This window comes from Alternaria alternata, assembly GCF_001642055.1.
Source record: "Alternaria alternata strain SRC1lrK2f unplaced genomic scaffold CC77scaffold_8, whole genome shotgun sequence".
In the NCBI taxonomy this organism is placed as follows: domain Eukaryota; kingdom Fungi; phylum Ascomycota; class Dothideomycetes; order Pleosporales; family Pleosporaceae; genus Alternaria; species Alternaria alternata.
The window spans coordinates 27,507-51,037 of record NW_017306197.1 but is presented as its reverse complement, the minus strand read 5'-3'; the positions used below and the strand labels follow the sequence as shown (position 1 = coordinate 51,037).

The following is a 23,531-nucleotide window of genomic DNA, read 5'->3' as shown; positions in this document are numbered from 1 at the left end:
AGTGTTCAGTGACTTTTCTAGTTTGCAAGAAGTTGTTGACTGGTATACATCAAGAGGATGGACCAAGACATGACATCATCACCTAACTTGATAAACACTAGAAGCTGTAAGTGCTCATCGACGGAATCGTCGCTTGTAAGGTAAGATACAGATACAATGTAAAGGACAAAGAAATTCTGTAGATGACAATTGATGGTGGCGCTGTGTAAGCAAAGGATCAAGTTCTTGGTTGAATAGTTTCTTCGGTCTGGTACAGAACCTACAATACTAATTGGCGGTTAGAGTTCGTAACTGTGTGCCACGCGGTAATTCTGCTCTCTCAAAAATGGCTAGTAGAGCAATACTGCGTGTTGCGCATGTTCTTCCGTAGTGCGAAAGCGCGTGTCCTCCAATAATCTTGCCAAATACAGTTTAGCTTCACGGAAGTGACATCTGGCTCCAACCAAGATTACAAGAACTCCGCAATCAGCTCCACGTCGCAAGCCTCCAAGTCGCTCTGCAAATCGTAGCGCATTTTGTCAACGATGAGGGGAATATGGGCACTCCCAGCGGTGCTGCGCATAGCGCTGGCGAACCAGCACGCATTTAGCGTCTTCGACGACTTGCTCGCGTTCCCGCAGGTACGATGCGCTGCACATACCCACACCTAGGTGGCGTCATCACTCGCTGACCGAACACCTAGTATGAGGTTTTATGGCCGGACACTTTTGTGACCGAGAATGATGCGACTTTCCTGCTCTCCCACGCATCACCCAGCTCGAGCTCTGCCACACCGGGTTCGCAAGAGACGCAGGAACTATCCAAGCGTGATAAGCCAGCCGCGAACATAGCACACGAGGACGAACCGCTCGAGCAGACATACGAGGCAGTAGTACTGCACGGACAGCGGTACCTTTGCAGCATACCTGTGATACCCGAAGAGATACCTCAGAATGACACAACATCGGCCGAGGAAGCAAAGGCCGAGGAGGAGAAGGAGCTCCTACGCGCAGCAGACCGTGGATGGGAGTTGCTCGAAGGCATGAAGGGCAACTGCATATACTATGTGAGCGGCTGGTGGAGTTATAGTTTCTGCTACAAGGATGAGGTCAAGCAGTTCCACCAACTGCCCCAGAGCCGAGGGGTCCCCCACTATCCGCCCGTCGAGGATACGAGCGTACACAGCTTTGTACTAGGCAAATATCCAAAGGAGGAGAAGAACAAGAAAGCGGATGCCCAGAAAACGCTTGGAAGTGAACAAGGCAGCAAGGAGGCTTTCGACGACGAGGGCGATGCGGGTGAAGAGGAGGAGAGGGGCCTAGAGATATCAAGACTAGAGACCAAGGGGTCGAGCAGGTACATGGTGCAGCGCCTGTCCGACGGTACCGAATGCGACTTGACGGGCAAGCCGCGCAAGATTGATGTACAGGTATGTACTTGCACGCTTGCTGTTCTATGTCGTGCCATCCTGACATCCTCTTCAGTTCCATTGCAATCCGCAGTCTGCCGATAGAATCGCTATGATCAAGGAAACAAGCACCTGCTCCTACCTCATGATTGTCGATACACCTCGCCTCTGCCACGATGTCGCCTTCACCCCACCACAAGAGAACCTCGCGCACCCTATAACTTGTGAACCTGTTATACCAGAGTCTGAAGTCGACGCTTGGACAGAAGCACAAGTCTCCGCCAAGATGGCCGCAGCCGAACGTCTCATCGCTGCTCACAACACAGCCGACGACGCAAATACAAACCCACTTCGCGAGCTCGCCGACGGCCTCGAGGGCTCTTCCAAGCGCATCGTCATCGGTGGCATTGAAGTCGGTGCGAAGAGGTTTGTTGGAAGCGAAGGCAAGGTGATCGAGAAGTCAGTCGTTGTTGGAGGAGGCAAGGAGACGTTTGTCGGTACAGTAGCGAGCAGTGACGGCAAGCAAATGTCTAAAGAAGAAATGAAGAAGCTCAACATTGCCGACCCCAAGGATGTTGAGACCTTGAAAGGAAATCTAAAGAAGCTAGCAGGCAAGAAAGGGTGGAAATTAGACCTTGTAGATACACCTAGAGGCAGGGAGTTCAGAGGTATCATCGACACCGAAGATCAAGACACTGAGAAGACGAAGAAAAAGACGACCAAGAACAAGGATAAGGATAGCGCAGGCATGGGCAAGGAAAAGGAACGTGAGCCTGAGCCTGAGCAGGGTGATGGGGATGAGATGCACGAGGGAAGTGAGGAGGTGTACAAGGATGAGCTTTGAGTTGCTTCTGTACAGTAATGACTCTTTGTCCCTATGCTTATAGTGAGGGTGGTGGGCAACCCCGAGCGCGGTCCTGTGCTTTACCAGCACATGCACGGTTGATGTAGTTGGCTGTGATCATACCTTGGTCGAGACTTGCGCCCTTATGGATAGGAACGCTTCCGCATCCTAAGAATCATCAGCTTCAAGTTACCAGCGTCGAGAAGATTAGTCTGACTTACGTCCGCAGGGGTGATTCCTAAGCCGCTGAACGATCTCTCGGACGTCCTTGGCGTTGATATCCATATGAAGGTTTCGGGCGAAAATGCACATGCCCTGAAAGTATTCATGATTGCATACTTGGCACGCAATCTTCTCGCCGTTCTTGAATGTGACATGATCGGCTATGAACAATGGCTTCAGTAAGAGCACCCATGACTAGAATACGAATGAGAGGATGTAGAATGTACTTACGAATCTCGTGGAGAGTTTCGAGGATTTGGTCAAGGCTCGCCCTGCAATATTTACACTGCGAGCTACCCTTGCAGTTGGCGCCGTCTCCTCCGAAGGCGTGAACGTCGGTGGAGTTTCCAGAAGCTGGAAAGCTCTCGTATGGAATATCCGCGTCGCTAGTCTGATCAGGTGAGACTCGCGGAATGACCTGGTTGCGGTTATTGCCATGAGCTGAATCGAGATCTGAAGAGTGTTAACTTGAGGTATTCACACGCGCTGTAATCGGGAACATACCAAGAGCTACCAGTGGCTGTCTGTCATCGTCAACGGCGGCCAGAGCAAAGACAGCCGTCGCCCAAATAAGGACAATGGCGAAAACATTCAGAACTGTAGTCTTCATGTTGGTTGTTGCTGGAGATTGACTGGACCTTGTGTACTTCGCTAGTTGTATCAAAAGAGCGCGGTGGAGGTAGTATAGAAGAGAGAGCCGTCAAGTGAGAAAGGCAAAAGATTTAATACCCTGTAGGCAACGGTGATCCAGGTGAAGGAGAAGGCGCACGTTTTCAGGGTCCATTAAATGCTTGTGAGAAAGTACAAACAGTTTAGCGGTGGAGTACCAGGTCATGATCTCTGCGAAGAATGAACGTCTACTATCTGAGCTGCTGTACTAGAAATGAAACTCACTGCCTCGAACTTCCTTATAGCAAACGCGAACTCATACACATTTCGACAGCTGTTGGCAACATGTCTAGAGATTCTGATACGGAGCGTCACACATAGGAAAAGCCCACTCGACTCGAGAACCATCGCAGTTACCCATCGAGACCCACACTTTGACGGGTGGGAAACACTCATTTCTCCCTTTCTTGGGCAACCCTAATCTCGGTTTTTTGTGTTAAAGACTTAATCAACTCACTCAATACCCACCAGTCACGCCACAAAAATTCCATAACGAACAATTTTCGCAAGGAGGTTCTAGGAGTGTAGGTTAGATGAGATAGGAAGAGAACACATTCAAATCCTTGAAAGCTAGCTTTGAGCAGTTCTTGCAAGGAAATCAGAGCAATGTACATAATTCGGCCTCGTAAACTTTGATCAATTTGACGGTCAGACAGACAGCAGAACGCGCATCGTAAACTAGATACGTATCGTATCGCCCGCGTGAAGGCGCGAAGAAGGCTTGCCGATTCTCGAGCGACCACGAAAGAGCACCACAAACGCAAAGACGCAAGAAGCGTAAATCAGACCTCGGGAATGGACTGAGAAGCACAGTGAAAGCAAGCTCGTTGGCCTTTCCTCTCCTCTCGTGACATCATTCCAGGGACACTAGTCCTAATACGCTTGACTCATCTCTACAGAGCCTCAGTCGCCCCCGTCTCTTCCCCCCAAATCTCATCTGATTCTGATCTCCCTAACTTTCACAGGATCACCTTCGAAGGATTCACCATCGCGCACCCCGAGCCCAAGTCTTGGATCTGGGATTCTCGCACGTGGATCATCCCAGCGAATATGCATCGAAATCGGCCCATGGGCGCTATCTAAGAGCATCCTTCCGTCCTAAAGGCGAGACAATCGAACGCACTTATCGTTGAGACAAAGCATTAGTGCGATAGCGCACCAAGAGCTCTGGGTCAGAGCAATCGGATTAGTGAACGAAACGCGCGCAGAAACCCGTAATTGGAAGGCAGATAGTTGCCCTCTCCACACCGGATACCGGACCATTCCACAACCGAGCGCAACGTAAATCTTGGATCTACAAGACATGTCTGCATCTCTGATCCTTCATCTTTAGATGCATTCATCATAGGATGTCAGATGAGCCCGATAGCCGGTTCTCGGTAAGCGTGCGTAGTGCTTCGAGAAGAGAAGCGGGGGCGCAGCATGAAGGACCTCGACAAACCTCGTATCTGCATGTAGGTCTAGAGGGGAACGTACATGTCTCAGCCTCACTTTGTGCTGCCTCAGGCAGCAGATTGAAGAAAAAGGCAGAAATTAAGGTTGACACGTCGAAGTCTTTGCCTGCTTTTGCCTTGTTTCTTTCTTTGGAGGTTACGACTCGATGGTCTTGAGATGTCCTATTGCGAAACGGATGGATGTAACACTAATGCAAAGTGCAGCGTCTCGAACCACGCTCGCATTAGCCCACCACCACGTTCCCAAATGATGACCGAAACAGGCATCGAGGCCGATGACGTTCATCGTTACTTACGATGTAAAATTGCTATCCTACTGTACAATTCCGAAGCCTCCTTCACTGCCCAGGCTTACCGATCGTTTCCCTGCTCATCTTTCCATCTTCCCGCTCTCTGGTCCAACCCACCAGTCATCCACCCCCACGTGAGAAAACAAGGTTCTCACTGCATGTCATATGCACAGTCCGGTGAACACGCCATATTCACCGAAGCACTTTGCGCTTCATTCCCGATCAAGTAAACGTTGGCAACGTCGTTTCTGCCTATGGCTATGTTATAGATTTGGTCTCGGGAAGAGGGGGCCGGGACCGTTGGTTTGGGTGTACCATGCAGTCTGAATATGCTTAGCTAGTGTGAGGCTGTGGCCGTGTGGAAAGGGAAGGGGAGAGAAGTCGTGAATGGGGGCTATTTGGACGTTGTAGCGGGCTTTGGGGCGTGAGATGGGAAGTGGACGGAGATGCACCGGAAGGCTGCTATATGGTTTCACGATGACAAGACGTTGGTGTAGTGAGAAGGAATGCAGTTTAACATATGTATAACGACCGCGCTTTTGGTATCCTACTACGAAAACGTGATCGGCCGTAAGACGTCGCTATCTGCATAAAATATCCCCAAACGCCTAAACGGGTATAAAGCTATAGTGACAGTCGTAAATGTCATGAATCTTGGAGTCCGAAATGTAGGCCTCTCCGTCTATGTATCCCAAACTCTTTATACACAGTTCACAGTTGCTTAGTCCTCTTCGGAGTCTGCGTCGCTATCTGATAGTACGCTTTTGCGTGGCTTGCCATCACCAATCTTCCATGCTGCGCCATCTCTCACGATGAGACCTTCATCGATAAGATATCGCTCTAGTTTCTCGTCCACATTCCATGTAGCCGGGTCGAGCATTTCTAAGCGGCTTCCGTCCTTCTCAAGATGACGCCCAACGTGCTCCATGCGCTCATCCCAAGATGTAGCACCAACGAATATTCGCTCGCAGAATAGGCAAGTCGAGTGCTGCGGTGGATCTCGTAATTGTAAGTTACAGCGAGCCTGGTGTTTGGGAAGATTCTCTTCGGAGACAGGGTAGTCTTTCTGAGTACGACTGGATTTGTCTTTCGGAGCAGCGTGCATACGGCGGAGATGTTGTGTGAAAAGGTCTTTACGGTTGAAGTCGTTGTAGTATAAAGTGTGCGCGTCGTTGGAATCAGTCGATGGCGGGCATAGATCGCAACGCCAGTAGCCGAGCTTGATGTGTTGGGTGCTGACGTGCCTCTTCCACTCGTTCTTTGAGGAGAAATTAGACGTACAGCCATACGCAGCGAGCGGACAAGGGAATGCGCGGCGGTCTTCAGCCTGTATGCTTGATTCAGTGCTAGCCTTCGAAGTCTTAGAGGCTCGACGAGGTTTCCTCTCCAACTTGACAGATTCTGTAGGGCTTGGGACAACAGAGTCTTTGCGGATGGGTTTGCGTCGCTTCAGTGTTCTACTTGAGCTACTGTTCGATGTGGTAGACCGTCTACGTTTGCGGCTGGAAGACGGACTGTAGTCAGAGTCAGAGGCGGGCTCTTCAGGAAAGTCAACGGGCTCCACTGATTGTGCATCCCGCACCGAGTGGCCGATACCCGAGTCTGCGTACGTCCTGTAATCCGGAGCAGCCTCTTCCTTGACGGCAGTATGATGGTGGTCGCAGGTAGTCTCTTGTTTCATAGTAACGTCCTCAACATCTTCGGCCACTGCCTCAGGCACTGCAGGGTCATACTCAAGCTCACGAAGGCTGATATTGCCGCGCTCCACGACATGAGACTCGCATGGGTATACACCTCCCTGAAGATACTCGGCTTGTGGGTATGACAACGATAGCTGCGAGTATTCCATCGGGCTTCCATACGGGATGCTATGGCGCATGTGTGGTGACCGGAGCTCGTCTTGGGTGTTTTGGCTAGTATTTCCAGAAGAAGAACGATCCGGTGACGCATGACGAAAGAAGTCTGCCGAAGGCCAATGCTGCTCGTAGGGTCTCTCGTATTGGCTGTCTAGAAATGGTATCTTTGCGTAAAGCATGCCTGGCGTAAGTGGGTTCTGATCAATCATGAACCGCTGCATAGGTTGCATGCTGACAACGCCATTGTCGTAGTCATCCAGATAGGAGTCGTCTGCAGTACAGAAATGCACTATACGCTCTTTGCATGGCTGTATATAGTTCATATGCTCTATCGCCCACATAGGATAACGAGCATCGTCCATAGCTTCTATCTGCGGCAAATCTCTGAATTGGTGACCGTCCATTGCTGATATTGGATCGTTACACAGGGTAGCGGAAGTAACGGTAGAAACTATGCGATGCGTAGCGTCCGAAAGACAACGAGGATGGAAAACGGAAGTGCTGGCAAAGTTTAGAGAGATTCAGAAAGTTTTAGTTTGTGCCATCTTACTTGACTGGCGAGAAACTCCCACGACAAGTCGCGATGGAAGTGTCCTGCTATGGCAGCAATGGTGGATAGAAGTGGTTCAAGTACCGCGATTAGAGTGAGAAAATAAGGCAAAAGAGGCGGAGCGTATGTCAAGAAGTATGGTGCGTAAAGGCAGTAGATTAGGAAACCTAAGGCTAGGTTGCAATGCTGTAACCTTTAGTGCCGTCTGACCATCCCCCCGATTGTCATACTGTCTACTGTTTTATGGTGAATAGTCCGCAGAGCCTCATCGTCAGCGACCAATGAGAATACCTTGTCCCTTGGCAATGTAGTCCCCTGTTCCCAAGGTTCACCGGTGGGGACAGCTGTGCACATTTGTCCAGCCACCACTGGAATTGACGTGGACAATCGGCACCTACCACCAAAGCGGATGGGGTCAGCCCCAGGAGCAGCCCTCTAATCAAAAGCAATCACGCTCGCTAGTGGTGAGCGGATCGCTACCGTATCGCGATACAGCCAAGTCTACATTTGTGCCTGAGCTGCGTCCGCGGAATGTACATTCGCTTGAAGTTGCTGGGGCCATGTGAACGTTACGAATGTTAATCGCTGGCCCACCAGTTTGACCGTTGGGGGCCGAAACAAGCAAGGAGATTGAATGGCGGACGCAAGATTCCAAGCACCAAAGTACTCACTGTCAAGAATTGTCGTCTCTACTCGGAGGCCGCACGTAAAAGTCTGTCGTTAGTCGCTGCCGTGCTACCGCACCTGCGTCAGGGACGTGATGGTTCCGAAAGCTGCCGCGCAAAAACAACGCTGATGAGAAGCCCAGTTCCCGATCAAGACGAAAAGCCGTCGTCGGTCAGAGTGTGGAGGAATAGACTTTCATTGGGAGTCGTTGCATTGTGGCTCGCCGGCTGGGGCGCATTTGGTTCAGCGAGACTCGATCCAGGCATCAAGATAGGGTGAAGCATGGCTTTGCCAGTGCAGTTGTGGTACATTGCTGGGAGGCAGTGGCAGAGCACTAGTGACGATGCTATCATCTCATGAATGGTAGAAAGGATAGCAGAGACACGCCTGGGCTGTTTCGACGGCTGTCTGCACCCTCCCCTCCATCGTCGCCTCACGGCTAAGGCTCCAGACTAAACTTGCAAGGGACGCTGGTCGGTAAGAGCTTCGAATGTCTTGGGCTCTCGGGGCGCATTTGGGGGCGGTGCGTCCCGTGTGTTTGGAGATGGAGACTGACGAGTGGCGGGCGGGGAACAGTGAACTTGGAGGACTCGGAGCTTGTGCGCCGTCTCAAGTCGAGAACAGCCCACTCAGATGACATTGCGCTACCCCTGCGTCGGCGCGTGGGTAAGATGGACATGACTATCTTCACAGAATATTTGCTGTCAACTGTCAGAACACAATCCGGCGGCTCTGCACAGGGGTGGAAAGATGTTCGAGGTCTAGAAATAGCGACGCGCAGAAAACGCGCTATCTTTGTCTGCTTGGCTTGAAGTCCCCGCAGATGGCTTGAAGCCACAGCTACCACTGCCACGAGAACCGTACGACTGGGACATGATGACAGTCATAGAAATTAGCTATCTCGCGCCGGTGGCCTGTATCTGGGGTCTTTGCGCAATGGAAACGCGGGATGATAGCTTTTTGGGCCTTTTCTAGATGTGTATGTACGCCATGGCGGTGCTATGGCCAGCAACTGATGCCCTGTGCCGACATTACGCTCCGAGTTTGGCAACGAGGCGGTCTTCGATGCCCTCCAATATCCATCGATGCTCCAGCACCTCCAGATTCTCGGCTTCACTGAGAAACAGCTTATCCGGATCCTGCTCAGGACCCATCATGCCACCCCCGCCTCCGTTGGCCATGGCCATCTGTTGGGTAACTTGGTTGGCAGCTTAAAATAACATTGTCAGTCGTATTCGATTAAGAAGATGATGTTATCAACGTACCATTGTTGCTCCCCAAGATGAAATTGTAGACGGGCTGAAGTCCGAACAACGTCAGGAAATACCAAGACAAGCTGGACACCCATCTGACGTCCAGGTCACGAGTTCCCACTCCAGATTGCAGCATTGACTTGAACTGTGGCGTCAATGGGAAGGGCAGTTTCACTGCACACATAAATTAGCCACTGCTAAGTTTTGCTTTTACGGCTCGGGAGCAGCCGAATCTCAGAGTATCCCGACAACGCGTGCCGACGAGTCGCGAGGATGATTCCGATGCAGACAACACATCAGCCGCTCGCTTCGCCCTAGCAGGTAGCGCATACGTGAAGGAGCTGCTCCACTACAAAGCCAGGCAAAGCGAAAGGTCACGCAATGTCTGGAGATGCGACGCCCAAATACTGGGATGTCCATGGACGCTCAGTTCCCAAGGACACCTAGTCTTGCATTCTCGGTCTCTTTGGGAAACAATTGCGAGCCGTTTTCGCTTCGCCCACCAGGACAAGCGCGAAGAAGATGGACTTACTGATAACAAATCCCGAGAAGAAGGCATTGATCCACCCCATAATCAGCGTCTGTGGGATCATCATAGTCATCTGGCCCTTCATCATGCCCATCATACCCTCCATGGCCGCCGGATCACTCATGGGGTTTGGTCTCGGTTTCCCTCTCAGCTCAGGCTCAGCCAGGAACTTTCCCTCGTGGTACGCCTGCACCATGTAGGCTTTGCGAGCAGCGAAGGAGGGCGGCGAGAGAACCTGGGCGTTGGTGCGTAGGTTGACGCCGCGTACGAGGGAGCGCTGCTGTCGGATCTTGGCCAGGTCGTGTTTCTTGGGCGTGGACTGGAGCAGTGTCATTGCGTAGTGGCGGAGGATGCCTGTCAAGACCTAGAAGCTAGTTAGATTCTTCTTTTGGTGCCTAAAGGACTTGGATGGCATGTACCATGACGACTGTAATGGGGAGTAGAATCCACCAACTGTAGAATTATCAGCCATGCTTGTCTCGTCCACGGCAAACACCAGACCTACAACAGCGCGGGGTCCCGATGGATCGTCTGGACTACAGGCTGTCCCATGGTGCCGGTAGTAGACATTGATGCGGACGAGGGAGTGGAAGGGTGGAGGTCGGTGGTTGTTGGTTGCTTGACGACGATAGCTCGCCGCTGAGGCTCCGGCGGGATGTTGCAACCAGGGTCCGCGCTTTGCGCTTATGGAAAGGTGTCCCATCCACGAAACTACATCACCAACTGCGCGACAACTCTAGCCAAGGCACAATCACAACCTCAACATGTCTGCAACCCAGAAGATCGCAGTCCACTCCCTTGCCGGTATGTGTTGCATACCCGTCGCTACTACCCATCCAGCGGCGCGCCTGTAGGACTTAGATCTAACATGCACCCTCAGACCTCAAGAACACGACCGATGACGCGCTCCCCAACTACCTCAACAGCCTCAAATTCAAGCAAATCCACACGCAGACCGATGTGCGGTTAGTCCTCGGCTACACAGCCGTCACCATCGCCGGCGCCCTTTTCTACTACGACTGGAAATTTGGCTGGGAAGCCAGCAAGCCCTATCCCCTCCCCGCCGTAGTCGCATATTTCCTGTTAAACGGAGCCTTCAGTTATTGGCTATGGTTCGTGGAGAGGGGAGTTGTATATGAGGGGGAGGGCAAGACAGGGAAGGTACGTCTACAGGCTCCATTCGCATACATGTTCCCGTGTGGACCATTCTGACAACACCAAGGTGAGGATATCCTCGTCGACAAAGAAGCACATCCCCATCTACGAATGCGACGTTGTCTTTACACCCGCCCCCTACAACTCCAATCCCAAGCAAACGATCCACATCCGCGCGCCCATGACCCGGTGGTTCACCTCGGATGGCTACTTTGTCGCAAAGCCCTTCCAGCAATGGCTCGCTTCTGAAGTGCCTGTTGTTGGTGCTGCGGACCCTAATAACGTGGTTGAGGAAATTGGTCGGGGAAGTGCGGGCATGGACCAGACCATGAACCTGAACAGCTCCAATGCCGTGGATATCCTGCAACAGCTCAAGGCGAGCGGTGCCAAGTTTGCGAGTGGGGATGCGCAGAGGAGGAGATAGAGCGTCATACACTTGTGGGATACAAGGTCAGCATGAGATCCAGACCGAGGCGTTCAGGTGTCTACGGCTTGACATTGGCCATATTGCACTCGCGGGATAGCAAAAGCATCACAATGGTTTAGTGAGGGGGGGACACCAAAGATCTTTACTTGATACGATTGCTGTTTCCACTATTTAGGAATACTATGCGATGGCTAGGTTGTACTAAACGCCAACAAATGCTGAAGAAATGACCTCTGGATCATCATCCTCATATCCAATCTGGTCCTGCTACATGATCCAATTTAAGACATCTCCTGCTCAAGCATGGGCAATACCTCCAATTCTCTCTGAATAATCCTCTCAAACTCTTCCCTGTCTATGCCCGATGCCCTCGCTAATCGGAATAGGCTCTTGATGTCAGTGCTGATGTGCTGTTTGATCGCAAGCTCCGCTTGACTGTAGTGCTCGGCCTTTCGCTCCAGCCTCTCAATTGAATTGGTCGACGCCGACGACGAGGGTCGTGGGTGGTTCATTGCATTCGCAGCGGCGCTGGGGTCCTGCTCGATGGGCTCAAGATGTACCGCGCTATCATTACCGTGAACGCCACTACCATTCATAATACTATTCGTATATGCTGGCGGCATGGACGAGTCGTAGCCATTCGGTCCCAGATTCGTCGTGTCGAGGGGTTCCATCTGCGGCTCGCGGGTATAGTCGAGAGCGTTGCCATTGAGAGTCGACTCGCCAGCTGCGGGGTTCTCTTCATCCGGGTCGTGCGCGTCAAGAGCTGGCTGCACTTCAGAAGCATAGCGTTCAAAGTATTCGAGCTCTGACTGTGTTGGTCCAATTTGCGTTCGGCTGCTGGTAATCGGGGCTGGAGAGCGCCTGGGCTGTGGTGTTCGTCCGGGCGTCTGATCATATGCAGCCCAGTATGAGCCGTCGTCCTCTTCTTCTACTGCCTCCTCTGCAGCAGGTTCAGCCTGAGCGACTGCTGTCTGGACTGTGACGCCGTTGCTCTTGACTGGGACAGACTTTCGCCTGAAGCCAGCCTCGTCGGCAGCGGGCATGTTCTCGAACCATTCCGTGCCATCTTCAGCGTCGTCTGTTCCTCTCAGCTCGGCTAACAGCCAGCGGCTTCCACCTTCGCCGCCGGTGCACCAGAGGTACGTTGGTATGATTCCATATTCGCCAAGCACCAATTTCGAGTGTAGCGTCTCAGGGTCTGATCGCCGGTATAGTATTTGATCTGGTTCCTCCACTTCGATCTCTCCAGAGGCCGGATGGGGCTCGACGTTTATCTTTTCGACAATCTGCGGCAGTCGTGAGGCGACTTCTCGGTCCCAGCACAACAGCGACAACCACTCGTTCGATGACAAGAGTTGTACACGTTGGCGAAGAATAGGCGACAGGAGGGGCAGAAGCCCTGGGGGAACCTCTTTAGAAGCATTCGCTGTTGAGAGGCAAGCGAGTAGCGGTGGGAGGAGCTCCCTCGAATCGGGCCGTGGGATGACTTGGTTGAGTCCAGGCATGGCTGCAGTGCGGGGAAGGTATCTAGGAGTATGGTGTGGAAGACTGAGAGCGGTGTCGGTATTCACTTAAGAATACGACGAGTGTACTGGTTTTTGGCAGATTCGTAAAGTCGACTAGGGAAGACGCCGTAATCGATAGGCCTAGGATGTTTCGAAGGCTTTTGTGCTTTTCTGGTGCTTTTGTCTCTTTACAAGAGCCTATGCTTTGTAGAAGGTTGCAACAGAGTATTGTGCAACTCGCCAATGGTCTGCAGTCTTGTCTGTGCTGCTTGAGTGGTGCTGTATCAGTCTGGTGATGCTGTCACATGCGAATGCGACCAGTGACGCGCAGAAGTTCGCAGACGCTGAAGCGGGGAAGGTAGGAAGCGACAATGGGGAGGTAAATCGCAAGATGCAAGTGGAAAAGAAAGAGGGAGAGAAGCACTTTGAAGCACTTCTCGTTCCATTTTCGCGAACAGCGGTACTGCAGAAACAGTGGATGCTTAGCTGTTGTTAGTCTCCGCTCCACCGAAGGGTCACTGCCGTTCCAAGACGCGCACCGGTTACGATTGCCCGCACGGCTAGATCGTGGTATGGAAATGGTTAGCCTCATCGAGAGCCTCATCAATCAGACACGCTCTATATCCAACTCAACAACGCGTCCAGAGCTCGTGGACTTGCTTCGGAAAAATTCCCAAGGCTCGCGGGACGTTGTCCCCTTGGTTTCAGAGTGCCTTGCTACCACCCCAGGCCCAGCGCTTCCACCACGAGCATCTGAGCTGGACATGTATGCACCCACCAGGCGTGGTACATATACCCTGCGACAGTATGCCCAACCTCACGATGGTATTGAACGGGTGTAGGAGACCTGCAGTGACGTCAACTTTTGCGATCGCCAGCCCTGGATCGGCACAACACCTGCACAAGACCCTTCATCACGGGTACCTTGCATACTCTGGTAGTAGTTGATGAAGCCGTGATACCAACATCTTGGTTCGAGTCTCCCACCTCGGCTACATCGCATCGCACTCTTGGTGCTCCATTTGACCGCATTTCGATAAATCCCATTGATGGTGAGTTTGTTAGGCGAGGCCTTGCATATCCAACACCAGCAGCACGTTTCACGGCCAGTACAATCAGACCATTACCGTGTCGCTTGTGGCTACAGCGTACATCACGGTATGCAGCACCCGAAGCTATATATCACAACCTATGGGCGCAACATTGCACCTTATATCTCACCGAGGCGAAGCGATCCTGCTATTTCCGTCATAGTACTCGCCCGCGGCGATGTGACAGCATATATCCTCAAATCTAGACTAGGTTAAGGTAGTGTGCGCTGAAGACAGCAGGTCGATGTGCTCCTTCGCCATATTTCCGCGAGCCCCACAACCGTCCGGGAGACTATCCGGCTTTGCTCTATGAAACTGGGGCCAGCCACTACCTTATCCGCTTGCGACGTGGCTAGAAAAGCTTCATCCCTAGACGTGGCTGATCATGCAAGGCATTCCATGCTATGTCGTCACATCATAAATGGGCAGAAAAGAACAGCTGCATAAGGCGGCCTGTGACTTCCATGACGAGGGCCCGATTACTAGCATGCTGCTGTTTAACTGGCACGCATGACAGATGAAGAGCAATTGCAGGCTTGGCCTATCTTTATATAGCATCAGCATTCGGCTGCTAAACTGCTAAGCGCCAGCCTACGCGGGTGCGCAACAAAGGCTGGGTACGTGTTTCGAGCGTTGAGCGCGTTCTGACATGACAGCCTCGATCGGATTAGATGGCAGGAGTTACTACAAGCATCATAAACAGCAGATCGAGTTCGCCATGAGGATATGCCCTCGAAGCATAGCCACCCGCTCGCCCCGTGTTCAGCCCCCTGCTCCCGCTTCTGTATAGCAACTGAGGCTGTGCCGTTTGTATCAAGCCTGCCAAGAACGTGTCACGCATCTGCAAATCTGCCTCGAGACGCCAGTCAAGCTCACAGCTGCCATCGCGCCGTCGCGCTTGTTTTCTGTCGATCTGCTCTTTCTCACAACCTCCTGGACATCTGCGCAGCTTGCGCCCACATTGTTTCGAAAACGTGAACAGCATCTGCTTGGCGTGCATCCCTCTACCCCGGCCTTACCATTCTGGAGATCTTGGGGGAAATCAGCCTTGACCGGTGCCTCGACTTTCGCTCTTTGCTGCGGCTGGCTCCACCGTCGACATTGAATTCCACGCTGTTTCTACCAACCAACCGAGAACTTCACGCTGTTTTTCTGTTGCTCGCGCACGCCGTCACCCGATTTCGCTCGCGACCCACTCTGAAGCTGTCAACATCGTAGAGGGCCGGCATTGCCTCTAGCCTCAACGGCTCCAAACTTCCGTCTTGTGCGAGGCAGATCGCTATCCAACTTCAAGCTACAGCGGCCTGTCGTCTTTCGCTTTCAGCCGCACCGCGATATTTCTCTTTCGTTTCGTCTCTCCGCCAATCTTGCTGCGTGTGTCGACGCGCTGCGATACTTTTGCCCCTCCCTTTGGCCTTCTGACTTTCGCATAAACAACATCAGTAACCTTCAGGCAGCACTATGCCGCCCTAAGCAGTGTGGGTCACAGTCACGTTACCATTCCACACTCGCTGCTTGTCGCAACCATCTATCAATCGGTGCGATCTGATCTACTGTCGACTCAGCCACAAGGCCGTTCGGTATAATCGGAACAACCATGCAAGCAGTTGATACGCAAACACAGCCCTACCAGGACCCTCGGCGTCAGCCGCGCCACCCTCACGATGTGCAGGCTACCGGTTATCAACTTGCGCCTTCTACCGGCAATTTCCTAATGCCAGATGCGCAAGGCACATTTACGTACTCTGCAGAACCGGCATCCATGGTTTACGATGGGTCCATGGTATCGCATCCCTCGTCCAGCACCCCTGGGCAAGACTCCATCTTCACTCCAAACGTTGGATCCTCTCTCGACTCTTCCTTAAATCCGGATATGTCATATCCCCCACCGAATGTCTACAGCCAATCTCAAAACTACGGTTTCTCTCCAGGATCCTACTACGGAAACGGCCAGAATATCTCACCCTCGCATTCGATCGATCACATCAGTCCAGAAGCTGGCTATATGAGCGATCCAAATTATCACGATCCAAGCACCTACGCTACCCCGAACTTTAACGGACACGTCCTTGACGAATTCTCCGGCCTAACGTTTGCTGAGAACGGTTCAACCAGCAATTTTCCGGCGTTCCAGGAGCATGTCGACATGTCAGCCCTGACCTCAGGGTCTCTCAATACATACAACGCCCAGCCGAGCGTTCCCCTCAGTAATACTTCACTAAACCCACACCATCAATTGCTGTCCCCAAGTGCGACAAACAATTCTAGTCCAGCACTTGGTGATGAGAGCTCAGCGTTCCCCTCCATGCAGTACAATGGGAATATGTCGACGCCACCAAATCACGGCACTCATCTACCTCAAGCAACTCCAATCAAGCAAACACATAGCCCAGCCCTGACAAACAGTTCCGGAGATCTATCAATGGCAAACCCTCGGCCTCTCACACGACATCTGACGAGCCCCATTGTGCGTGTAGAGAATTACAGTAGAGAAGACTCACCTTCACGTTCCGACAACAGCATGCCTGCCAGCAGGCAGAGCTTTAGCAGCCGCCGTTCTGGCAACCACTTATCACCTTACGCCCATAACGAAACCTCTGATGAGGAAGGGGACTCGCAGGAGCACGTACACGTGCGACCAGTCGTCCGCGGACCTGAACGCAATGATGACGGTTCATGGTTGCTAACAGGGGATTCTGGGCAGAGCGGCATTAATCCCGACGATCGACGTCGGATGGGCGACGCGTGGATTCCCAGCATAGAGGAGATTGCAGAACAACGATCGAAGAACGAGAAGAAGCTGGAAGTACAAGAGTGGCTCACAAAGAGTGAAGTTGGCAGCGAAGCAGGCGATGTGGGACCATCAAACAATCTGCTCAAGCCAATCACGGGTAGACGTCGAGCAAAGAGTCACAACGACGTTCAACGGCGGGCCCTCCCAAATAGCTTCGGACTGGGTGTTCGTACCGACTTCGATCGTATAGACGACTCGGGTATACCTGGGCCTGGCGTGTATATTGACGAACGAAGCGATTACGGCGACTACGACTACGATGACGATGAATCGGCAGAACCCGAATCTCCACCCGCTGCGATCGACGTCAATGCGAGCCACGTCGAGAATTCGTACTTTCCCCTCACGCAAGAATCTATATCAAAGGATGGTGCTGTTATAAAACCATGGGTAGATGGACCCTCGCAACCCCATCCTCCAAACACTTCGGCTCGATACCAGCCGCCCACATCGAATGCTGCAATGATGCGCTTCTTGGTGCGATCGAAGGACGTCGAACAAGCTTCACTTGCAGCTACGGTTGGTTCACGGCGTCTCAGCGAATCTGACATTGGTAGTATCCGTGCAGCTCCAGGTGTCATCAAGGTCATTGAACCTGAGCCGAGGAAGAGCAAAGAGCGACAACGTCGCCCCAGTTTCTTAGAGAATATCCTGCCCAAGCGTACACCAAGCAATCTGCTACTTAAACGTAAAGGTAGCATACCTGTACAACAGTCCGACACGGCCTCGGACAAGTCCAAAGAACCGATCATCGAGAAGCCAAAGCGCATAGGTAGCTGGGGTCGTCCGAAGTCGCCTCGAGTTGATACGAACCTGAGCAATCACAGCAAAGAAGCAGAGCCGCGTAGTTCTATGGGTTTATCTGCGGCTGCTGGACCATGGTACAAAGGTCCCAGGAACGTTATCAAACGCAGCCGGAGTAGGAGTGATATCGGTCGGTCGCCAGGACTGGCTGAGCTGATGACACAGCATGGAGGCCCACCTATGCCCATGCTAGCCTCACCGCTTGCAGATACAGAGGCGACGAAGCCATCTGCACAGCCAAGCCCAGCGGGAGATGACGACGACGACGATCAAGACCCCGTCAGTATGGATCTCACGGTCCGCATGGATCCTATTATTCCGACGTACGACGGCTTCAGGGCTCATGCTAGACAACTCAACCCTCGTCTAGCTGACTTTATGGTTGAGCGCATCACCCAAGAACAGATGCGCAGATACAAAAGGCTATTAGAATTCAAGGTCAAGCATCTCAACGCCGTGCAGCACAAGAACTGTGCGTCAAGAGGGTTTTGCACCGATCTTGGTGGCGAAGCAAAGCAGCTTCCTCCGAAAGCAGGGGCTAAGGATGCCGATACCCCCTTCATCGGTTTTCAGGTTACCTTGCCTGGTTCTTCTGACGATGATGGTGAGCCTCCTATGGAAGGAAATGTCGCTCCTGCTGCATTCCCTTCTGGTGTACCACTTCCTCCTGTCAAACGTTTACCAGCTGAGTTCGAATGCCCCCTGTGCTTCAAGGTCAAGAAGTTCTACAAGCCATCCGACTGGACCAAGCATGTACATGAAGACGTGCAACCTTTTACATGCACCTTTCCCAATTGCGGTGAACCCAAGTCATTCAAGCGTAAGGCAGACTGGGTTCGACACGAGAACGAGCGACATCGCCAGCTAGAGAATTGGACATGCCAGATCGCTGATTGCAACCACACATGCTACCGCAAGGACAACTTTGTGCAACATCTTGTTCGTGAGCATAAGATAGCTGAGCCACGACAACGTACCCGAGCCGCTAACAAAGATGCACCAACTACTGGCGATCAAGGTGAGATGGATGATGTTAGTTACTTTGCAGATCGCTAACGTAATTCAGATGATATCTGGGCCATTGTTGAACGATGTCGTCGTGACACCACTAAACAGCCGAAGGATGAGCCTTGTCGGTTCTGTGGTAACATCTGCAACAGCTGGAAGAAACTGACCGTTCACTTGGCAAAACACATGGAGCAGATCAGCATGCCCATTCTCACCCTTGTGGATCAGAAGCAGCTCAATGCAGACAGCATCATCAGCCCAGTGGTTGAGTTGCCCGAGAGCCGCAAGTTATCCATCACTCCAAGCCGCTCGCCAGTGGACAACCCATCGAGGTACAACCCTAATGCAACGTATGCGCCTGGTATCGACCCCCAGAGTCTCTACCCTCAAGAATCGAAATCTCAAACAGGATCCACGGGAATGCAAACGTACCCGCCACCACAAATGGCACCACCATCGACTCAAACTAGCAGTTATGCTAACTATGCGGCAAGCAATGCTGCGTACCACACAAATCAGACCTATCCAGGCCTACAGGTTCCTCGGAAGCCACTCAATGGCTATGCGAACGGACTCCAAATTCCAAATCAGCCATATCATAATGGAAACATGCAAAGCGGAGTACAGCAATATGGCATGAATCCTGTTAGTACCGTCCAACAACAGCAGTCGATGTACACAGACTCTCCGGTCGACACCACGATTACACCTTTTCCTTCCTACTACACACAAGAGCCACAGGGCTTGACGACTGAGATGTCTAACATGGGGTTTGACACCAACAACACCATGCATTATCAGCAGGGCAGCACCTACCCCGCCATGTCGTACTTGACCGCGCAACACAATTATCAATACCAGCATCAGCAGTAGGGGGCGACAAGCGAGGGAGGGAAGTTTCCGTCGAACGCCCACGATACGCAGCGCGTCGTAATGTCTGTTTTGTTTTCCTTTGTTTCTACGATATCCACTCTTGCGCACCGGAAGATGAGTTTACGGTTATGAGGCGAATTGGTTTAGACGTGTTAAGACACCTACTGTCGCTTACAGATTGGGTCGGCTACATTATCAGCATTTCATGGTGCAATAGGCATGCATGATATGATAGACATCGGCGCATCATTTGCACAATACCATGCTCCTTGTACCTTCCACTCTTTGTGAAGTGATGTGTTTTATGGAGCACAGCTCTCAACCGAAGCTGTGACCCACTCTCTGAATCTCGACTATTGAGTCCGGAGCGACTCTATTACGGTACGTTTCTCTTCGGCGACAAACAGCAACAAGTCCTGCCTCAGGCATCTTTGCGTCTATTTCCAAAACACGGACCCCCGCGCCCAGTCACACACATCAGCATGGCGTGCTAAATCGATCGCGCCGACGGGGAGCAATCCGGTGCTGAGCGGTGATTGGCTTCCTGCATCCCCGACACACATGGAGGACCTTTTCTGCACAGCCACCCGCAACATGAGGTCCTCCATCTGCAATTCGACGAACAGCTCGCTAGGTGTATCGGCAGCACGAATGAGCTTGCAGAATCATGAAGGAGGGCAAACAGGGCAACGTTTGCCTTCTTGGTACCCCTCCGGTGAGAGGACTGGGAGGCCGCCCACATGCGCAGTGGCCCTAGCCATCGCGATCATGGCCATCGAACTGCGATAACCATAGTGTATCAAAAGCGACATGACGACATACCACTGACCCCTATTTTGCTCACCTCGAATCGAAAGAGTCCGAAGCACGTCGTCCAGAGCATGCGCATGCAATGAAGTGACGACGTCTTGGTGTGGAGCCTTCCCTCATCCTCACACCGGCCAGGCAGCGCATGCCCGTGCGCAGGGACACGAAACGGAGGACCTCACATACATATCTGTTACACGCACCTATCTGGCTTGTCACTCTTAGCAGATTGGGGCGGTGTGCTGCAGCTGAGATCTACTAATGCATACCTGCGCACCCTTTTCTTTGAAACGGTTTGCGTACTGCGTTCCTTGGACAGGCGTCAGGCTATCATCCTGCAGCAGGCTGAAAGTTGAGTTCGAGGTATGTATTGCTGTTGCCTTTTGAAAGGCAGCTTATACTTTTTTTTTAATGTTTGATGGAAATTTCCTGGTGCCACTCGGGTGCCTTCTTTCGTGTTCCAGTCGTGGTCGATTAGAGTGTGGATGACATGTTGATGCCTTGGGCAGCCCGAAAGATGCTGACCCATGATAGCGAACATGTCTCACCAAAACCTAAATGGGAGCTATTCACAACTCTATAGCAACCTTCCCCCGACCAGATATCAGTACAATGGACGAATACCTGACTTGCATATCGATACTGTGCCGGCCGAGTCATGGCAACCCTCTCAACGGCCACGGAGTGCACAGGACGTACGCATTCGGAGGCCCAGCTCATCGGGGTCTGCAAACACAGCAAGAGATACACAGCAGCTAAGAGACTCCAATCATATGATTTATTCTCAGGGCTTTTCGCCTGTAGACGGTAGCATCGGATTCGACCTGACCAGGGACTCATCTTTCCTCGATCCAAACTATGTTCCTCATTATTACGATACAAATGCGAGCCGAATGCCCGAACCAGCATGGAGTCCATTCAATCTCAGGAATCCCCAATCCAGTGGATCTCACGGCCCGCCACGTCAACTGAATACGAACTTCCGGCTCTCATATGGCCCGAAGTCTGACATTGGCAGTCAGGCTTCACCGTCTGATGAAGGGTACTTCTCGCACAACACTCGATCCGTTGTCAGCAATGACCCCGATTATGTCAATCAAGAGCTACCAGCAGGCCTTCTGTCCAATATGGACGGCATGAACGTCGAGTCTGTCACTAGCGAAGCTCCTACAATGTCACGGATGCCTTCGGATCAGCTATCACTCGTCAGCAGTCGTAGTGGCAAGTCAAAGAAAGTGTATCATTGCCCTCAATGTTCAGAGATACTCAAGTGTAATTCAGAGTTTAAGTGCGTAGGCAACATCATTGCGAGATGAGCACATGCTGACTGATAATGGCAGGAAACATAAACTCAAACACGACAAGCCCTTCAAGTGTGAGGTACCTGGCTGCAAGCGGACAGAGGGCTTTACAACAACAAATGACCTCGATAGGCACCAAAGGAGTCTCCATCGAAAGGGTATCGACAAGAAATCTTACAGATGTGCAGTAGAGAACTGCAGAAATAAAGAAAAGACGTGGCCGCGTCTAGACAACTTCAAGCAGCATGTAGAGAGGATGCATAAAGATGAAAACGTCCTTGATGTCATAGAAAGGTAAATGCGTTTGCTTTCCGCTCAAAGCACCAGCTAAACTGACATTGGTAGATCAATATGCCACCCAAAGAACGCTGACACTCCGATGGAGGAAGCCAGCGTTACACCAATGGACATTGATATTGCAGTATCCGGGATGGAGAATCCCTTCTCAGTCAGTCCGACCATAACTATGCCGCCCGTGTTGGACTTCCTTTCGCCACAGAGTGCCAGACATTCATTCTCGTCTGGACCAAGTTCCAACCCTGTGGGAAACATACAATCACTGTCTCGGCCGTCTAGAGCTGGACCCACCTCCGCACCTCACAACGCTGGTATTCAGAAAATGCAAAAGTCGACACGCTCTCGATATCATGCACCGGGAGTGTCTTCCCAGCCAATACAGAAGCCTCTGCTTACCACCAAGACGGCTTCTCGTGTACCTGGAAGAAACAGCCTCAAACTTCAACAGTCTTCGTCCAGTTCTGCACTATCCAATGCCCCACAGACTAAGGCTGAGCAACAAAAGGAGCTTAAAAAGAAGTCTGAGCGACAGTCACACTCACCGAGCCCTGTGGACCTCGAAAGCATCATGTTGGAGATGATACAGAAAGCGAAGGACCAGGCTGAATGCGAAGACAGATCTGCGGAGCAATCGAGGCCGGAGAAGAATGCGGTGTTAATGGACATGGTAACGAAGCTTCTGAACAAAGGCCCAGTATCTTCCAATACAGGACAGCGTCGCAACAGCAAAGACACGCTTCATAATGATAAGAAATGTCCACACCCCGATTGCGGATTCGCAGTCGCTCGTGATTGCGATCTGCGCAAACACATGAAACGACACGATCGGCCTTATGGCTGCACATATCCCAAGTGCCACAAACGATTCGGCGCAAAGTCGGACTGGAAGCGCCACGAGAACAGCCAGCACTTCCAACAGGAAGCCTTTCGTTGCGATGAGACACTTCCGACAGGCGAAGTTTGCGGTGTGCACCTCCACCGAGAAGGAGCATTCAGAAACCACCTAGAGACGCAGCACAAGACCCCATGCGAGGAAGCCCAAAAGCGCTTGGACAATAGCAAGATTGGAAAGAACTGTCAAGGCTCTTTCTGGTGTGGTTTATGCGGGGTTGTAAAGCAGCTCAAAGAACGGCGCAATGCAGCATGGGATGAGCGGTTTGATCATATTGCGTATCACTTCGAGAAGGAGAAGAGAAGCATCGATGATTGGATATGTGCTGAGGAGAACCGACTGAAAAAGGACTTGCTTGAAGAGAAGTTGAAACGAGAACGCTTCGATGATGAGGATGAGAGAGAGAAGGATGGTGATGTAGATGCTGTTGGAGACGACGATGACGCCCCGCAGCCGCGACCACAGCTTCGTCGACACAACATGTCTGGTATGTCGACGCCGATGCCGATGCCGATGCCAACACATGCGACGACGACATCCCCACCGCCTCCACCGGGCTTTGTGAAGGCGAGTAAGAGGAAACGGTCAGTTGAAGACGACACATATGCCCCGCGGCTGCCAAAGCGCAAGCAAACTACGCTTATAATGAACCGCTACTGTGTAAGCCGCCCATCATTAGGTAAGTACGGCTTTGGCTAACTATCACAGTGTTCTTGCGGAAGTCCGTGTGGTGTCGTTGACGTTGCGTGTACCAATTGCCCCCATCAACTGTGCACTGATTGCAATTTCCAAGAGGATGAGACTTTTATGATGGAATCGATGGACTTCTTTGGATGAGGTTCGTAGCTCACGGC

At 52.0% G+C, this 23,531-nt stretch overlaps 8 protein-coding genes across 8 annotated transcripts; 4 read left to right on the top strand and 4 right to left on the bottom strand.

Moving 5' to 3' along the window:
• The first annotated feature begins 343 nt into the window (after positions 1-343).
• CC77DRAFT_1019343 (hypothetical protein) lies at positions 344-2,642 on the top strand. Its single transcript, XM_018524813.1, has 3 exons — positions 344-620; positions 683-1,408; positions 1,464-2,642. Exons 1-3 carry the CDS (start codon positions 525-527, stop codon positions 2,229-2,231), a joined length of 1,590 nt encoding a protein of 529 aa, XP_018386827.1. The 5' UTR covers positions 344-524; the 3' UTR covers positions 2,232-2,642.
• CC77DRAFT_1060217 (killer toxin) lies at positions 2,269-3,063 on the bottom strand (the record flags this gene model as incomplete). Its single annotated transcript, XM_018528320.1, has 4 exons — positions 2,269-2,399; positions 2,453-2,614; positions 2,685-2,906; positions 2,958-3,063. 4 exons carry the CDS (start codon positions 3,061-3,063, stop codon positions 2,269-2,271), a joined length of 621 nt encoding a protein of 206 aa, XP_018386826.1.
• A 2,524-nt stretch (positions 3,064-5,587) lies between these two features.
• CC77DRAFT_933317 (hypothetical protein) lies at positions 5,588-7,126 on the bottom strand (the record flags this gene model as incomplete). Its single annotated transcript, XM_018534309.1, has 1 exon — positions 5,588-7,126. One exon carries the CDS (start codon positions 7,124-7,126, stop codon positions 5,588-5,590), a length of 1,539 nt encoding a protein of 512 aa, XP_018386825.1.
• A 1,843-nt stretch (positions 7,127-8,969) lies between these two features.
• Positions 8,970-10,272, bottom strand: CC77DRAFT_933238 (transmembrane protein; the record flags this gene model as incomplete). Its single annotated transcript, XM_018534304.1, has 5 exons — positions 8,970-9,148; positions 9,204-9,365; positions 9,724-10,084; positions 10,140-10,173; positions 10,226-10,272. 5 exons carry the CDS (start codon positions 10,270-10,272, stop codon positions 8,970-8,972), a joined length of 783 nt encoding a protein of 260 aa, XP_018386824.1.
• A 108-nt stretch (positions 10,273-10,380) lies between these two features.
• On the top strand, positions 10,381-11,704 carry CC77DRAFT_1019338 (hypothetical protein). The gene is made up of 3 exons (XM_018524812.1): positions 10,381-10,524; positions 10,601-10,881; positions 10,943-11,704. The coding sequence occupies exons 1-3, from the start codon at positions 10,485-10,487 to the stop codon at positions 11,297-11,299; spliced, it is 678 nt and encodes a 225-aa protein (XP_018386823.1). The 5' UTR covers positions 10,381-10,484; the 3' UTR covers positions 11,300-11,704.
• On the bottom strand, positions 11,584-12,810 carry CC77DRAFT_933587 (hypothetical protein; the record flags this gene model as incomplete). The annotated part of the gene is made up of 2 exons (XM_018534327.1): positions 11,584-11,704; positions 11,786-12,810. 2 exons carry the CDS (start codon positions 12,808-12,810, stop codon positions 11,584-11,586), a joined length of 1,146 nt encoding a protein of 381 aa, XP_018386822.1.
• Positions 12,811-15,498: 2,688 nt separating this feature from the next.
• Positions 15,499-19,380, top strand: CC77DRAFT_1060212 (hypothetical protein; the record flags this gene model as incomplete). The annotated part of the gene is made up of 2 exons (XM_018528319.1): positions 15,499-18,517; positions 18,566-19,380. The coding sequence occupies 2 exons, from the start codon at positions 15,499-15,501 to the stop codon at positions 19,378-19,380; spliced, it is 3,834 nt and encodes a 1,277-aa protein (XP_018386821.1).
• A 1,700-nt stretch (positions 19,381-21,080) lies between these two features.
• CC77DRAFT_1030232 (hypothetical protein) lies at positions 21,081-23,514 on the top strand (the record flags this gene model as incomplete). Its single annotated transcript, XM_018526575.1, has 4 exons — positions 21,081-21,475; positions 21,528-21,782; positions 21,834-23,337; positions 23,386-23,514. The coding sequence occupies 4 exons, from the start codon at positions 21,081-21,083 to the stop codon at positions 23,512-23,514; spliced, it is 2,283 nt and encodes a 760-aa protein (XP_018386820.1).
• Between the last annotated feature and the right edge of the window lie 17 nt (positions 23,515-23,531).

Bases quoted from the DNA above. Each gene is read 5' to 3' on its own strand.
- CC77DRAFT_1019343 (XM_018524813.1), top strand. From the start codon at position 525: ATGAGGGGAATATGGGCACTCCCAGCGGTGCTGCGCATAGCGCTGGCG. The intron at 621-682 runs GTACGATGCGCT...CCGAACACCTAG, and splicing joins ACTTGCTCGCGTTCCCGCAG to TATGAGGTTTTATGGCCGGA. The intron at 1,409-1,463 runs GTATGTACTTGC...CATCCTCTTCAG, and splicing joins CGCGCAAGATTGATGTACAG to TTCCATTGCAATCCGCAGTC.
- CC77DRAFT_1019338 (XM_018524812.1), top strand. From the start codon at position 10,485: ATGTCTGCAACCCAGAAGATCGCAGTCCACTCCCTTGCCG. The intron at 10,525-10,600 runs GTATGTGTTGCA...ATGCACCCTCAG, and splicing joins CGCAGTCCACTCCCTTGCCG to ACCTCAAGAACACGACCGAT. The intron at 10,882-10,942 runs GTACGTCTACAG...GACAACACCAAG, and splicing joins GGGAGGGCAAGACAGGGAAG to GTGAGGATATCCTCGTCGAC.